The 15,511-nt window shown below is 33.6% G+C and overlaps 1 protein-coding gene across 2 annotated transcripts in view; it reads left to right on the top strand.

Annotated features, from left to right (window-relative positions):
- The first annotated feature begins 2,666 nt into the window (after window positions 1–2,666).
- The window catches only part of LOC142353620 (cytoplasmic dynein 2 intermediate chain 2-like), a 45,459-nt gene continuing 32,614 nt past the window's right edge, over window positions 2,667–15,511 (top strand). For both annotated transcript variants that reach the window (XM_075405913.1, XM_075405914.1), the window contains exons 1-5: window positions 2,667–2,899; window positions 3,409–3,468; window positions 3,532–3,613; window positions 4,242–4,531; window positions 4,874–4,948. In XM_075405913.1, the coding sequence (XP_075262028.1) occupies window positions 2,738–2,899; window positions 3,409–3,468; window positions 3,532–3,613; window positions 4,242–4,531; window positions 4,874–4,948 (669 nt within the window). In that variant the 5' untranslated portion in view covers window positions 2,667–2,737. The remainder of the gene's footprint in view (window positions 2,900–3,408; window positions 3,469–3,531; window positions 3,614–4,241; window positions 4,532–4,873; window positions 4,949–15,511) is intronic.

Genomic DNA, 15,511 nt, shown 5'->3' with positions numbered 1-15,511 from the left:
TAGTTTCATAAATGTTTTTTTTGGAGAAACTGCAAGAAATTTGGGAAGCGGATCCGTATTTATGTCGTAGAGCTAAATAACGCGTATACTTAATCCAAGTTTTCGTTTTTTTATTGAAGATTAGTTACGTGCCTGTTTTCAAGATTCGCTGTCTGTGTTTTGCTGGGCTTAAATACACGGTTATGAGGGTTTAGCTATTCAAAAATTGAAATATAACTCAACAACGAATGATAACCAAAGCTATAAATCCCTATTAGTTCAACTAAGGAAAAAGGTTCTTCAATGGTCAAAAAGAATGTACTTTTCGTGCGGTTAATATTTCTGAAAAATTAGGATGGCTTCAGTGTTCCCAAACTGTGTCGGCTAAATTTGTTACTACGGGTTTTTCCTATTGTACCTTTTTAGAGCTACAATCAGGAGCTAAGTTCTCCATGAGAAAATTTTGCATGTCTTGGAAATATTAAGAACTGCGATGAATTTCTCATTTGCGCTTGACAATTTTATTTTTTGAGTTGATTTGCGCAGTAGCTGGAGTCCATATATTTTAGGCAAGAAAGAATGAATTATTTATTGCAAGAGTTATAGCAAGTGATGCAAACCGGGACACGAACAATTTAGTACATATACTCCTTAATCTTGTGTGAAATTAGAACTTTTTTCACTTCTCTATTTCGAAAGCGCTCTTCAAACTGATCTTTTCCAGTCTTTGGGCGTTTCTGTAGATTTAAAAAGTGTATACATTATTTACTGCGAAACTGAAATGAAAAACAAAAAATTCCTCAGAAAGCAGACGAAGTTTTGCCGTTCACCTGAAAAGTATTAATTTCTCCTTTTTCTTAAAAAAAACTGACTTCAGAGTAAAGCGGCTAAAATGTAAGACTTACTGATAGCCAATGTTTCTCAAAGCTACTAAACAGGAGACTTTAAGAAACGCCTTCAGCGTTCGTTTACACGTTAACAACAAGAGGTGGAGTGCAAAAACTAACAGAAATATTAAAAGTTAGAAAAATTACCTAATTTAGTAGAATTTGCTTAAAATTGCGGTTTCAATTACACTAAGTACAAAAAATGTTTTAATCTAATCCAGCTGTTAAGATATCTGCGAGATTTAGAAAAATGAATAGGCAGATTATGCTCATGAAACATCAAAATTTGCAAAATGATTCGAAAAACTTCAAAAAGTTCTGTTCATATTTTGGTTTCAGTTTTACGATCACTTATTTTAATTGCCTCGTTTACTACCAATACAATTGCCTCAAGAATTCCACAACATTCCAGAAAAAAGAGCGGGAATTAAATGATCGGTGACGAACATTGAGTAAAGATTAGATGCCAATAAAATTTTAAAAATGTTTTTTTTTTGTTGGCGAGTTCTTTTGTTTGTGTGTGTGTGTGAGTGCGCCTATGTGGGTTTTTTTTATGGGTGTGCCTATTTGTAATTTGTTGTGTATGTGCGTGTATCCTACCACCCCATCGCCTGATCCCCTCAACAACTCTGCTCGCCTTCCACCTAATGCTGGAACTCTTAAGCCCTTGCCGAATGTTAACTGAGGACCTCCTACTCTTGAGTAAAGGTTTGTGGAGGTGAAAGTCGTTTAAGTAAAAGGCATAGAATAATCTGTGCCTCTGTAATCATTGTTTGTCATCCAATAAAGTATAAGGGGAGGAGTTCTCCGCAGAAAAAAACCATTGAACAAAGCAAAATGTGAGCCAAACATCAACTGAGCTGAAAAGTTAGCCAAAAAGTAATTGAATATAAAAATTCAATTACCTCTTATATTACAAGTGCACAGAAAATCTTGTTTTCATGCAGTTGGAAATTTTTATAAGCACGCACAGTATTAAGCTGGATGTAATAGTTTCATAAATGTTTTTTTTTGGAGAAACTGCAAGAAATTTGGGAAGCGGGATCCATATTTAATATGTCGTAGAGCTAAATAGCGCGTATACTTAATCTTAGTTTTTGTTTTTTTTTGAAGATTATTTAAGCACTTGTTTTCAATATTCACTGTCTGTGTTTTGTTGAGCTTGAAGAAACGGTTTTGAGGGTTTAGCTATACAAAAATTGAAAAAAATTGATTAGCAATGCTATAAATGCTTATTAGTTCAACTGAGGAAAAAGGTTTTTCAATGGTCATAAAGGATGTGCTTTTCGTGCAGATAAGTTAGTTCTGAAAAATTAGGATGGCTTTCATTTTCCCCAACTGTGTCTGTTTAATTTTTGTTACTGTGGGCTACGTTCCTATTGTAACTTTTTTGGAGCTAAATTCAACATGAAAATTTACCATGTCTTGGAAATACTAAAAACTGTGCTGCGCTTCTGATTTGCTCTTAACCATTTTAAGATTTGAATTGATTTGATCAATAGCTGTAGTTCATATTATAGGCAAGAAAGAATGAATTATCTGTTCCAAGACTTCTAGCTTGTGATACGAACCGGGACAGATAAGGAGGGCACTCGATTCGGAATTATATATATATGCAGTAAAAACTATTTGTACTATTTCGCTTTTACATGCTAGGTTTGGTTTAGGTCATGTCAGAACTCAACAATTGCATCTGGTTTTTCACACTTTAGCATTGAACGAGAAATGTTAAACTAAAAACAGTGTGCTGAACATGTATCATTTTTTTCTTTCTTGTGTGAGTGTTAATGGTGGATAGTTTCAGATCGCAAAATGAATGTCGAACTGATAGCCATTGTTGAGCTCGGTGGTCAAAATTAGTTTCAAGCGAGATGGTGCTTGAGTTTTCTGACGTGTCAGTTGAAGGCGCGGATGTTGTGAGCTTCGATTCGAAGGAAAACGAGCAGAAGTACGTTCGGGACTGTCTCATTCAAACTGAGCCGAGAGTATTTGCATCCAGGTCAACTCAAGTCATTCGACGCAAAGAGATACCTGTAAGATGATAATTATGAAGATTAAATAGAACTAAATATGGTTACTGTGTAATTGCACCTGTGCAGCATTTTTAACCGCCCTTTTTATTAGTCCGATTAATTCAGGCTCATCATTTTGTGAGCAGCGATGCTCTTTATTTACTACAAAGAATTAGAAGAGTGGAGTATGAAAAGCATCAATTTCTCGAAAGTTTGATAGCCGATGATAATTTGAAATCGAAAGTTTGACAGCCGATGATAACTGTCGTTTGTGTCACAACTGGTTATATTGTTTTACTTTCTTTGAGTTGTGAAATATGTGTAGAATTTTCTCAGCGAAATCCGTACTCCAAACAAATCGCCTTGACTCTTTTCTACAATTTTTTTGACAAAACTTGGTCGTAGGGTTCCACTTTTTAAGCAAGCATCATAGCTTGCTGAGTATAATTGACCGACATCGTTGTCTGGAATTGTTAGGTCTAAAATTGAAAAGGGAACCTCTGAGCATATCAGAATCGGTTTTTTTTCAGATACAAACAGAGGACACGAGTCATGAGTTCGACCCCACCTTGGTTCCCTTCAATGACCCGGTTAGTCTGTCTCTTAGTAGCAGTTATTTGAACAATTTGTTCTTTTTCAACTTCTGTTTTTAGAGGCTGGTTAGATTTCTCAGTCACGTTGAGGATACCATTTTCACTGCCTTGGAGGAGAATTTGACTTCCGATCATTTTGCTGGTCAGTACGAAATTATGTTGCTCAATCATACGTTACACCTATGAAATCCTTCCTTATTTATTTTCTCTCCAGAGAAGCTCTATTAGAAGCAAATATCTTCGCTAAGCTGGTATCATTGTGCTTTAGAAAGTCTCAATTATTAGTCCACTTTTCTATCTAAATCATTTGATTGGGTCATAACTTGTGATGTGTTACTTTAATCAATTAGGATCTCTGATACAAGATTTATACATTCAATTTCTACAGTGTATTTTAAGATATCTTGAGTTGCAGTATAAGAGCAATAGGGCTACGGTCAGCAGTTTGTTTTGCTTTGGGGTTGGTACTGTTCCATGATAAAAAGTGTAGTCCCCTTTATACTTTTTTCAACACCTAATAAATATCATACCTTGGTTCTTTTAAATCATGGTTAATTTTTGTCTATTCCCAATTGCATTCCCTAAAAAACAATCTCCTGCAATGTTCCAATTGGGAACGAAATGCTTTCTTTTCCAGCTCTTCTTGTTAGTTGTCATCTTTCAAACCTTAAGTGAATTCTACGATTGTTTTTGTACTCGCCATTCATTGGGTGAAGCATGGACAAATCCTGATTACTGCTTCTGTTTGAGTACTTCTCTATTCTTTCCAGGCTATGACGTTGACTGGAGTGAAGACCAGGACTTAGAAATCAAGTGTGTGAACACTTTTTTCGCCAGTGAATCCCTTGTGAACACATTTCTAAACAACGTTGTCTCAAATGATGTCACAGGAGATGACGCAACATCCGAGCAGTATCAAAGTGGTCGGGACGAATCGGATGAGAGTCGGGCGCTGGCATTGGGCAATGCTGTTGTCTCTTCTGTGTCGTGGAATTGCCAGGGAAGTCTGTTCGCGGCTTCACTTGCAAACACCCAACACGAGCATTGGTGTATTCACAAAGTAAGCAATGTTGACGTATTTTTTCTCTTTGCTGCTGTACATTTGCAAATATCAGCTGTATAATGGAATAAACCAACATACTGCCATGTATTAGTAATGCTCTTTTTCTCTCGCTCATTCAATGAGCTGAAGAAGAATCACGCATTCAATAATCATTCCTGCTTGAAGGTGAAATTCAAAATCAACGAAACTAGAGAAGTAAGAGAAGCAGAAATTGTTGATGAAATTTTCTATTAGGGATTAATTCTGGCTAATTGTTCAAGTTGCCATAAAAAGAATTGAAGTTTTGACAATGGTTGCACTTCTATACTGGTGTTGGATGAAATTCGTCGCTTGTTTCAGTCGATGATAGTACTATGGAACATTGGCAGGACAAAGATTGACCCGAAGAAGCCCCACAATTCATTGGAGTGTTCGGTAAGATCTATCGGCAATAAACAAGACTGCGTCGTTCTGAGTCGAAAAGTATTGGAATTTGGTCATCAGTTTCTTTATATATATTAGATAAGTATGTTGAAGGTGACCTCTACATTGAAAGAAATAAGCTTAATATCATTTCCGCTAAAGATTTCCGCTAGTAAACTTTGATAATTTAAAGCACTTATACTAATAACCCATTTCTATCGGTTTTTCTCGACTTAGCGTTGCAATTGATTTTTACTACCTCTTGCGAAATTCGGCGACGATAATATTTTAACATCATTTCAGCTAGAACATTGAGTTAATTCACCAAGAATTCAAGCATGAAAATTGTGACTTCTGCAGAGAAGGAAATGGAATTAAGAAAAAATAGCGAGATCAGACCGGAGTAACAACCGACAGAATCGGCATTTTGACATCTGCCTGAGCACATTAATGTCTCTTATTAAAAGCCGCCCTCATCTTCTCAGCCGGCTATTATAGCGCTCCTATTTTTTTTTACAATTCAAAGAATTTGAATTGTATTGGGGCGCTGTCTTTTTACGACTCGAAGAGGAATATTGGAGAAGTCCTTTTTTTAAATCAATTTTATTGGAGTGATTTTTGAAGCGGGAAATGAAACAAACGCGTGAAAAAATTACGAGTGATTTTGGTGCTGAGCAAAAGTGAAAAGCGGAGCGAACAGAGAGTGGTTTTTGTTCATACCGCTATTTTTCAGTGAGCGAGATATTGATGTGTGAAAAAATTTTCTCGAAGCGAGCGAATTTTTTTTGTTGACGTGCGGCTTTGAAAGGCAGTTTTTTGCAACTTTTGATGGTTATGAGGTTTGATTATGATATTGTATTAGTTTTATGCTTGTTTTGATAGGAATTGAAGTTTTCAAGTAGTAATTTGAGTTTGATGCTTATTTGGAGGTTTTTGATCAGTTTTGGTGATTTTTAGACTAAATTTAATGATTTTTTGCCTGTTTTTTGTTTAAATGCTTTAAGTGGGATTTGAATAGATGCTTGTTATTCAAGGAATATTCAGATACCAATTGACTAAGGTTTTCTTGGTATAAATCATTTTTTCTCAGGGAAATTGACAGAAATATTGAAAAATTTTAAACTATTTTTCTTATGTTTTTTTTTGCAGTTTTTCTTTTTTGTAATCTTAGACAAGTTTCTTAGCTTATTATGACTTGCCCATTGTTTTGTGATCTTTTCTTTGCTCTAATTGCAAAGGAATTTTATTCGACTTTATGTTTCCTTGTACTATTAAAAAAACTCATTAAGTTTTTCTAGTTTTTTTTGTTCAATTTGTTTTTGAATGCCGTTTCTATACTTCCTTAAATTTTTTAGTCGTTTCCGGAATTCGTCCGGCTATGTTTTTTTTAAAAAATCTGTTCACTCATTTTCATGATTTTTGAAGTCAAATTGGAGTAGTGATTTCGGTCACTCCGAAACAGGAGGTGGAGAAAAAAGCGATTGGTTTTGCGGCGTGAAATATTTTTCCATCTGTTTTTAAAGTAGAGTGAGAAAATGGTGTTTCAACTGAAATTCGGTTTCTTGCCTGTGGTTTTTTGTTCACATGCGGCAATTTCACTTTGATTTTAACTGTTTCGATTTTTTTGTATTGGATTTTTTTCTAAATGTTTTTCCTAATCCATTCATAGTTCATTCTTGTCCTAGTTTTTTTTTATTTCAACCAAATTTCCATTTTTCGCTGGTGGTTTTTGTCCACATGCGGCATTTTGAGATTGATATTCTGTTTTTTTATTTTATAAATTACTTTCCAAATTATACAATACCAAATTTTGTCCAACTTAAAGGCTAATTCTAGGTCGTTAAAAATGGGACGATTTTTTTTGTGTTCAAAAGATTAATTTTTATATCCTCCGTCGATTTTAACGCTTCTATTTTGCCTAATTTTTTGAAGCGGGAAATGAAACGCGTGAAAAAATTGAGTGATTTTGGTGGTGACCAAAAGTGAAGAGCGGAGCGAAAACAGCGGTATGGTTTTTGTTCATACCGCTGTTTTTGAGAGAGCGAAAAATTGATGTGTGAAAATATTTTCTCTAAGCGGGCGAAATTTTTTTGTTAACGTGCGGCATTTTAAAGCAGTTTTTTTCATTTATTTTGGTCAAGAGGTTGGGTTTTGATTTTGTTTTAATTTTAGGCTGGTTTCGGTAGTGGTTTGAAGGTTTCTGGAAATTAATATGAATTTTATGATAATTCGGAGGTTTTTAATGTCTTTTGCTGATTTTCGGGCTTATTTTTGCGTTTTTTTGACGATTTTGTTTTAGTGGCTCAAATGGGTATTGAAGAAACCCCTTCTATTTGAGCAGTTTTATGATAACAATTGGTTACAGTTTTGTGGGTAAGAGTCTTTTTTGTTGAGAAATGTGACAAAAAATGGCGAAAATTGGAACTATTTTTCTTTAATTTTTTTTGCAATTTTTCATTTTTTTTCTGTTTTTAGCTAATTTTCTTTGCCTATTATGACTTGCCTATTGTTTTGCGAGCATCTGGATACCCTTTTGGCTGAAGGGAATTTTTTTTAGATTCATGTTTTTGAAATATTCAAAAATTTGGTAATTTTTTCCGGCGGTTTTTCAGTGAAAATTGTTTTTAAGAGCTTTTTTTCTATAATTTAAGCCTAAAGTATTTTAAAAATTCACATAAGTGGTTTTTGTAAGTACTAGTTGTTTTGATGAAGTTATTTTGGCAGAGATAGTTTTTTCGGGATCTCAATTTATAACAAAATTTGATCATATTTTTTATATTTTACCAGATTTGATTTTATTGTTTTTACTTTTTTGTTCCATGACTTTGTTTCAAGGTAATCATAAATTAGTGAAGGCACGTTTTGTTTGATGATGTTGGATGGTGTTTAAATGGATTTTCACTTCGAGTCGTTTCCGGAATTTTTCCGGCTATGTTTTTTTTTAAGATCTGTTCACACATTTTCATGATTTTTGAAGTCAAATTGGAGTATTGATTTTGGTCACGCCGAAACTGGAAGTGGAGCGAAAAGCGAGTGGTTTTGCGGCGTGATTTTTTTTCGCTCTAATTTTAAAGCAGAGTGAGAAACTGGTGTTTGAACAAAAATTCGCTTTCTCGCTTGTAGTTTTTTGTTCACATGCGGCAATTTCACTTTGATTTGTACTGTTTTTTTTGAATAAAATTCTTTGAATTGTACGTCAGGACTTGTCCTGCTATGTTTTTTTACTTCGTCGAATTTTTTTTCGCTTTACCATTTTGCCGCTTTTTCAGCATTTTGCCTGAAATCTTTCTGACTTCTCTAGGCTAGTTTCTTTCTTTTCTCATTCTGCTAAAAGTGATTTTGAAAATCAGTTGCTCAGCAAAGCAATTCAAAATGAACAGAGTCAGTATAAAAAATTGAAGTCAGAAGTAGAAACGGGATAAACCCATAAGCCCAATTTTAGTTGACCGCTATTTGAACGTCGTTCCTATAAGTCTTAGTTACCATCTCTAATTCTTATTGGTATTGATAGTAGCTGCTGTAGACTCTCTCTCTAAGAAACAGAACACGTTATGTTCAACTACGAAATGCCATCAAAATAAATCGGACTTAAAAAATGTTTTTGTACAAAAATCTTTTTCAATATCTTCTATTCTTTCAATCCCAATTATGCTTATTGGAATCAACGGCGGCTATTTTCCGGCAATCTGCAGGGTATGGTTAACAGTACGCGAAATCTTTTTCAGAGCTTAAATAGTGCTCACATGATGCATAGTCGTTTGATTGCGCTTGTGCTTTTGTTGACTTTGTTAACGTTTGTTTTGGAAAAATTTCGGTTTTCCGAGTAATCATCTTTTTGATTCGTTTTCGCTGTGTGGTGTATATCAATGGAATTTCTAATGTGCTCTCTAACCTGGAGCAGAGGAGTAAATGAATCTATCTGAAGACTTCAATATAAACATTTCCAAGTTCAAATTAACACCATCTGTTTAAAAAATATTTTCAAAATTTTTTTGAGTTTTTTCCTATTCGTAAAAGGTGTTTACGCTTTCCAGGTAATCTTTGTTGGAACGGTTTTTTGAGGTGTATTAATTGGATTTGATTACTTCGATGCATATGGTTCTCCTATAAGATTTTTGTGCTTTTTGGAATTTTTTTCCGATTTTACATTTTCTTAATGTAGGGTTATATTCGTTGTTGAAAGGGAAAGATGCACCGTTCGGCTGATAGTCAGTACATTGCTTCAGTATTTCACTTATTTTCTTCCAACATAGAGGTAATTCTTCGGCATTTTAAAGCAGTTTTTTATTTGGTTTGGGTTAAGAGGTTTGATTATGATTGTTTTGATTTTAGGCTGGTTTTGGTAGTAGTTTGAAGGTTTCTGGAAATTAATATGAATTTTATGATAATTCGGAGGTTTTTAATGTATTTTGCTAATTTTCGGGCTTTTTTTGCGTTTTTTTGACGATTTTGTTTTAGTGGCTCAAATGGGTATTGAAGAAACCCCTTCTACTTGAGCAGTTTTATGATAACAATTGGTTACAGTTTTGTGGGTAAGAGTCTTTTTTGTTGAGAAATATGAAAAAAATGGCGAAAATTGGAACTATTTTTCTTTAATTTTTTTTGCAATTTTTCATTTTTTTTCTGTTTTTAGCTAATTTTCTTTGCCTATTATGACTTGCCTATTGTTTTGCGAGCATCTGGATACCCTTTTGGCTGAAGGGAATTTTTTTTTAGATTCATATGTTTTTGAAATATTCAAAAATTTGGTAATTTTTTCCGGCGGTTTTTCAGTGAAAATTCTTTTTAAGAGCTTTTCTATAATTTAAGCCTAAAGTATTTTAAAAATTCACATAAGTGGTTTTTGTAAGTACTAGGTGTTTTGATGAAGTTATTTTGGCAGAGATAGTTTTTTCGGGATCTCAATTTATAACAAAATTTGATCGTATTTTTTATATTTTGCCAGATTTGATTTTATTGTTTTTACTTTTTTGTTCCATGACTTTGTTTCAAGGTAATCATAAATTAGTGAAGGCACGTTTTGTTTGATGAGCAGTTGGATGGTGTTTAAATGGATTTTCACTTCGAGTCGTTTCCGGAATTTTTCCGGCTATGGTTTTTTTAAGATCTGTTCACACATTTTCATGATTTTTGAAGTCAAATTGGAGTAGTGATTTTGGTCACGCCGAAACTGGAAGTGGAGCGAAAAGCGAGTGGTTTTGCGGCGTGATTTTTTTCGCTCTAATTTTAAAGCAGAGTGAGAAAACGGTGTTTGAACAAAAATTCGCTTTCTCGTTTGTAGATTTTGTTCACATGCGATAATTTCACTTTAATTTTTACTGTTTTTTTGAATAAAATTCTTTGAATTGTACGTCAGGACTTGTCCTGCTATGTTTTTTTACTTCGTCGAACTTTTTTTCGCTTTACCATTTTGCCGCTTTTTCAGCATCTTGCGTGAAATCTTTTTGTCTTCTCTAGGCTAGTTTCTCTCTTTTCTCATTCTGCTAAAAGTGATTTTGAACATCAGTTGCTCAGCAAAGCAATTCAAAATGAACAGAGTCAGTATAAAAAGTTAAAGTCAGAAGTAGAAACGGGGTAAACCCATAAAGCCCAATTTTAGATGCCCGCTATTTGAACGTCGTTCCTATAAGTCTTAGTTATCATCTCTAATGCTTGTTGGTATTGATAGTAGCTCCTGTAGCCTCTCTCTAAGAAACAGAACACGTTATGTTCAACTACGAAATGCCATCAAAATAAATCGGACTTAAAAAATGTTTTTGTACAAAAATTTTATTTTTCAATATCTTCTATTCTTTCAATCACAATTATGCTTATTGGAATCAACGGCGGCTATTTTCCGGCAATCTGCCGGGTATGTTTAATAGTACGTGAAATCTTTTTCAAAGCTTAAATAGTGCTCACATGATGCATAGTCGTTTGATTTCGCTTATGCTTTTTGTTGACTTTGTTAACGTTTGTTTTGGAAAAATTTCGGTTTTTCGAGTAATCATCTTTTTGATTCGTTTTCGCTGTGTGATGTATATCAATGAAATTCCTAATGTGCTCTCTAACCAGGAGCAGAGGAGTAAATGAATCTATCTGAAGACTTCAATATAAACATTTCCAAATTCAAATTAACACCATCTGTTTAAAAAATATTTTCAATTTTTTGTGAGTTTTTCCTCTTCGTAAAAGGTGTTTACGCTTTCCAGATAATCTGTGTTGGAACGATTTTTTTTCAGTATCTTCTATTCTTTCAATCCCAATTATGCTTATTGGAATCAACGGCGGCTATTTTCCGGCAATCTGCCGGGTATGTTTAATAGTACGTGAAATCTTTTTCAAAGCTTAAATAGTGCTCACATGATGCATAGTCGTTTGATTTCGCTTATGCTTTTTGTTGACTTTGTTAACGTTTGTTTTGGAAAAATTTCGGTTTTTCGAGTAATCATCTTTTTGATTCGTTTTCGCTGTGTGATGTATATCAATGAAATTCCTAATGTGCTCTCTAACCAGGAGCAGAGGAGTAAATGAATCTATCTGAAGACTTCAATATAAACATTTCCAAATTCAAATTAACACCATCTGTTTAAAAAATATTTTCAAATTTTTTGTGAGTTTTTCCTCTTCGTAAAAGGTGTTTACGCTTTCCAGATAATCTGTGTTGGAACGGTTTTTTTTCAGTATCTTCTATTCTTTCAATCCCAATTATGCTTATTGGAATCAACGGCGGCTATTTTCCGGCAATCTGCCGGGTATGTTTAATAGTACGTGAAATCTTTTTCAAAGCTTAAATAGTGCTCACATGATGCATAGTCGTTTGATTTCGCTTATGCTTTTTGTTGACTTTGTTAACGTTTGTTTTGGAAAAATTTCGGTTTTTCGAGTAATCATCTTTTTGATTCGTTTTCGCTGTGTGATGTATATCAATGAAATTCCTAATGTGCTCTCTAACCAGAAGCAGAGGAGTAAATGAATCTATCTGAAGACTTCAATATAAACATTTCCAAATTCAAATTAACACCATCTGTTTAAAAAATATTTTCAAATTTTTTGTGAGTTTTTCCTCTTCGTAAAAGGTGTTTACGCTTTCCAGATAATCTGTGTTGGAACGGTTTTTTTTCAGTATCTTCTATTCTTTCAATCCCAATTATGCTTATTGGAATCAACGGCGGCTATTTTCCGGCAATCTGCCGGGTATCTTTAATAGTTCGTGAAATCTTTTTCAAAGCTTAAATAGTGCTCACATGATGCATAGTCGTTTGATTGCGCTTATGCTTTTGTTGACTTTGTTAACGTTTGTTTTGGAAAAATTTGTGTTTTCCGAGTAATCATTTTTTGATTCGTTTTCGCTGTGTGATGTATATCAATGAAATTTCTAATGGGCTCTCTAACCAGGAGCAGAGGAGTAAATGAATCTATCTGAAGACTTCAATATAAACATTTCCAAATTCAAATTAACACCATCTGTTTAAAAAATATTTTCAAATTTTTTGTGAGTTTTTTCTCTTCGTAAAAGATGTTTACGCTTTCCAGATAATCTGTGTTGGAACGGTTTTTTTTCAGTATCTTCTATTCTTTCAATCCCAATTATGCTTATTGGAATCAACGGCGGCTATTTTCCGGCAATCTGCCGGGTATGTTTAATAGTACGTGAAATCTTTTTCAAAGCTTAAATAGTGCTCACATGATGCATAGTCGTTTGATTTCGCTTATGCTTTTTGTTGACTTTGTTAACGTTTGTTTTGGAAAAATTTCGGTTTTTCGAGTAATCATCTTTTTGATTCGTTTTCGCTGTGTGATGTATATCAATGAAATTCCTAATGTGCTCTCTAACCAGGAGCAGAGGAGTAAATGAATCTATCTGAAGACTTCAATATAAACATTTCCAAATTCAAATTAACACCATCTGTTTAAAAAATATTTTCAAATTATGTGTGAGTTTTTCCTCTTCGTAAAAGGTGTTTACGCTTTCCAGATAATCTGTGTTGGAACGGTTTTTTTTCAGTATCTTCTATTCTTTCAATCCCAATTATGCTTATTGGAATCAACGGCGGCTATTTTCCGGCAATCTGCCGGGTATGTTTAATAGTACGTGAAATCTTTTTCAAAGCTTAAATAGTGCTCACATGATGCATAGTCGTTTGATTTCGCTTATGCTTTTTGTTGACTTTGTTAAAGTTTGTTTTGGAAAAATTTCGGTTTTTCGAGTAATCATCTTTTTGGTTCGTTTTCGCTGTGTGATGTATATCAATGGAATTTCTAATGTGCTCTCTAACCTGGAGCAGAGGAGTAAATGAATCTATCTGAAGACTTCAATATAAACATTTCCAAATTCAAATTAACACCATCTGTTTAAAAAATATTTTCAAATTTTTTGTGAGTTTTTCCTCTTCGTAAAAGGTGTTTACGCTTTCCAGATAATCTTTGTTGGAACGGTTTTTTGAGGTGTATTAATTGGATTTGATTACTTCGATGCATATGGTTCTCCTACAAGAATTTTTGCTTTTTGCAATTTTTTCCGATTTTACATTTTCTTAATGTAGCGTTATATTCGTTGTTGAAATTGAAAGACGCACCGTTCGGCTGATAGTCAGTACATTGTTTCATCAAATTCTTCTGGTCTTGATTCAGATCTTGTCCTATCATTTCTTAATTCGTGCGAAGCTTTGTTCCAGTTCTTGCTCTACAGAACTCAAAAATTTTATTTTGTCGAAATAACTATATGTCTAATTGAAGCAATTTTAATTTAATGATCTTGAGTTTTGCATCGGGTGGTAAAAATCAAGCTTCAAGTTTTAAAAGTTTACTTGCGTAAATTCTAAGTGGAAAAAGTATTTCACTTATTTTCTTCCAACATAGAGGTAGTTCTTCGGCATTTTAAAGCAGTTTTTTATTTAGTTTTGTTTAAGAGGTTTGATTATGATTTCGTTTTAATTTTAGGCTGGTTTTGTTAGTGGTTTGAAGGTTTCTGGCAATTAATATGATTTTTATGATAATTCGGAGGTTTTTAATGTCTTTTGCTGATTTTCGGGCTTATTTTTGCGTTTTTTTTGACGATTTTGTTTTAGTGGCTCAAATGGGTATTGAAGAAACCCCTTCTATTTGAGCAGTTTTATGATAACAATTGGTTACAGTTTTGTGGGTAAGAGTCTTTTTTGTTGAGAAATGTGACAAAAAATGGCGAAAATTGGAACTATTTTTCTTAATTTTTTGCAGTTTTTCATTTTTTTTCTGTTTTTAGCTAAGTTTTTTTGCCTATTATGACTTGCCTATTGTTTTGCGAGCATCTGGATACCCTTTTGGCTGAAGGGAATTTTTTTTAGATTTATATGTTTTTGAAATATTCAAAAATTTGGTAATTTTTTCCTGCGGTTTTTCAGTGAAAATTGTTTTTAAGAGCTTTTTTTCATAATTTAAGCCTAAAGTATTTTCAAAATTCACATAAGTGGTTTTTGTAAGTACTAGTTGTTTTGATGAAGTTTTTTTGGCTTAGATAGTTTTTCCGGGATCTCAATTTATAACAAAATTTGATCAGATTTTTTTCCTTTTAACAGATTTGATTTTATTGTTTTAACTTTTTTGTTCCATGACTTTGTTTCAAGGTAATCATAAATTAGTGAAGGCACGTTTTGTTTGATGAGCAGTTGGATGGTGTTTAAATGGATTTTCACTTCGAGTCGTTTCCGGAATTTTTCCGGCTATGTTTTTTTTTTAAGATCTGTTCACACATTTTCATGATTTTTGAAGTCAAATTGGAGTAGTGATTTTGGTCACGCCGAAACTGGAAGTGGAGCGAAAAGCGAGTGGTTTTGCGGCTTGATTTTTTTTCGCTCTAAATTTAAAGCAGAGTGAGAAACCGGTGTTTGAACAAAAATTCGCTTTCTCGCTTCTAATTTTTTGTTCACATGCGGCAATTTCACTTTGATTTTTACTGTTTTTTTTAATAAAATTCTTTAAATTGTACGTCAGGACTTGTCCTGCTATGTTTTTTTTACTTCGTCGAACTTTTTTTCGCTTTACCATTTTGCCGCTTTTTCAGCATTTTGCGTGAAATCTTTTTGACTTCTCTAGGCTAGTTTCTCTCTTTTCTCATGCTGCTAAAAGTGATTTTGAACATCAGTTGCTCAGCAAAGCAATTCAAAATGAACAGTCAGTATGAAAAATTGAAGTCAGAAGTAGAAACGGGATAAACCCATAAAGCCCAATTTTAGATGCCCGCTATTTGAACGTCGTTCCTGATTGCGCTTATGCTTTTGTTGACTTTGTTAACGTTTTGGAAAAATTTCGGTTTTCCGAGTAATCATCTTTTATTCATTTTTTCTGTGTGATGTACATCAATGAAATTTCTAATGCGCTCTCCAACCAGGAGCAGAAGAGTAAATGAATCTATCTGAAGACTTCAATATAAACATTTCCAAATTCAAATTAACACCATCTGTTTAAAAAATATTTTCAAATTTTTTGTGAGTTTTTTCCTATTCGTAAAAGGTGTTTACGCTTTCCAGATAATCTGTGTTGGAACGGTTTTTTGAGGTGTATTAATTGGATTTGATTACTTCGATACATATGGTTCTCCTATAAGAATTTTGTGCT

Source organism: Convolutriloba macropyga, chromosome 14, assembly GCF_964194025.1.
Source record: "Convolutriloba macropyga chromosome 14, txConMacr16.3, whole genome shotgun sequence".
Classification (NCBI taxonomy): domain Eukaryota; kingdom Metazoa; phylum Xenacoelomorpha; order Acoela; family Convolutidae; genus Convolutriloba; species Convolutriloba macropyga.
Note: the sequence above shows the minus strand (reverse complement) of the source record. Positions and strands in the feature narration are given on the sequence as shown.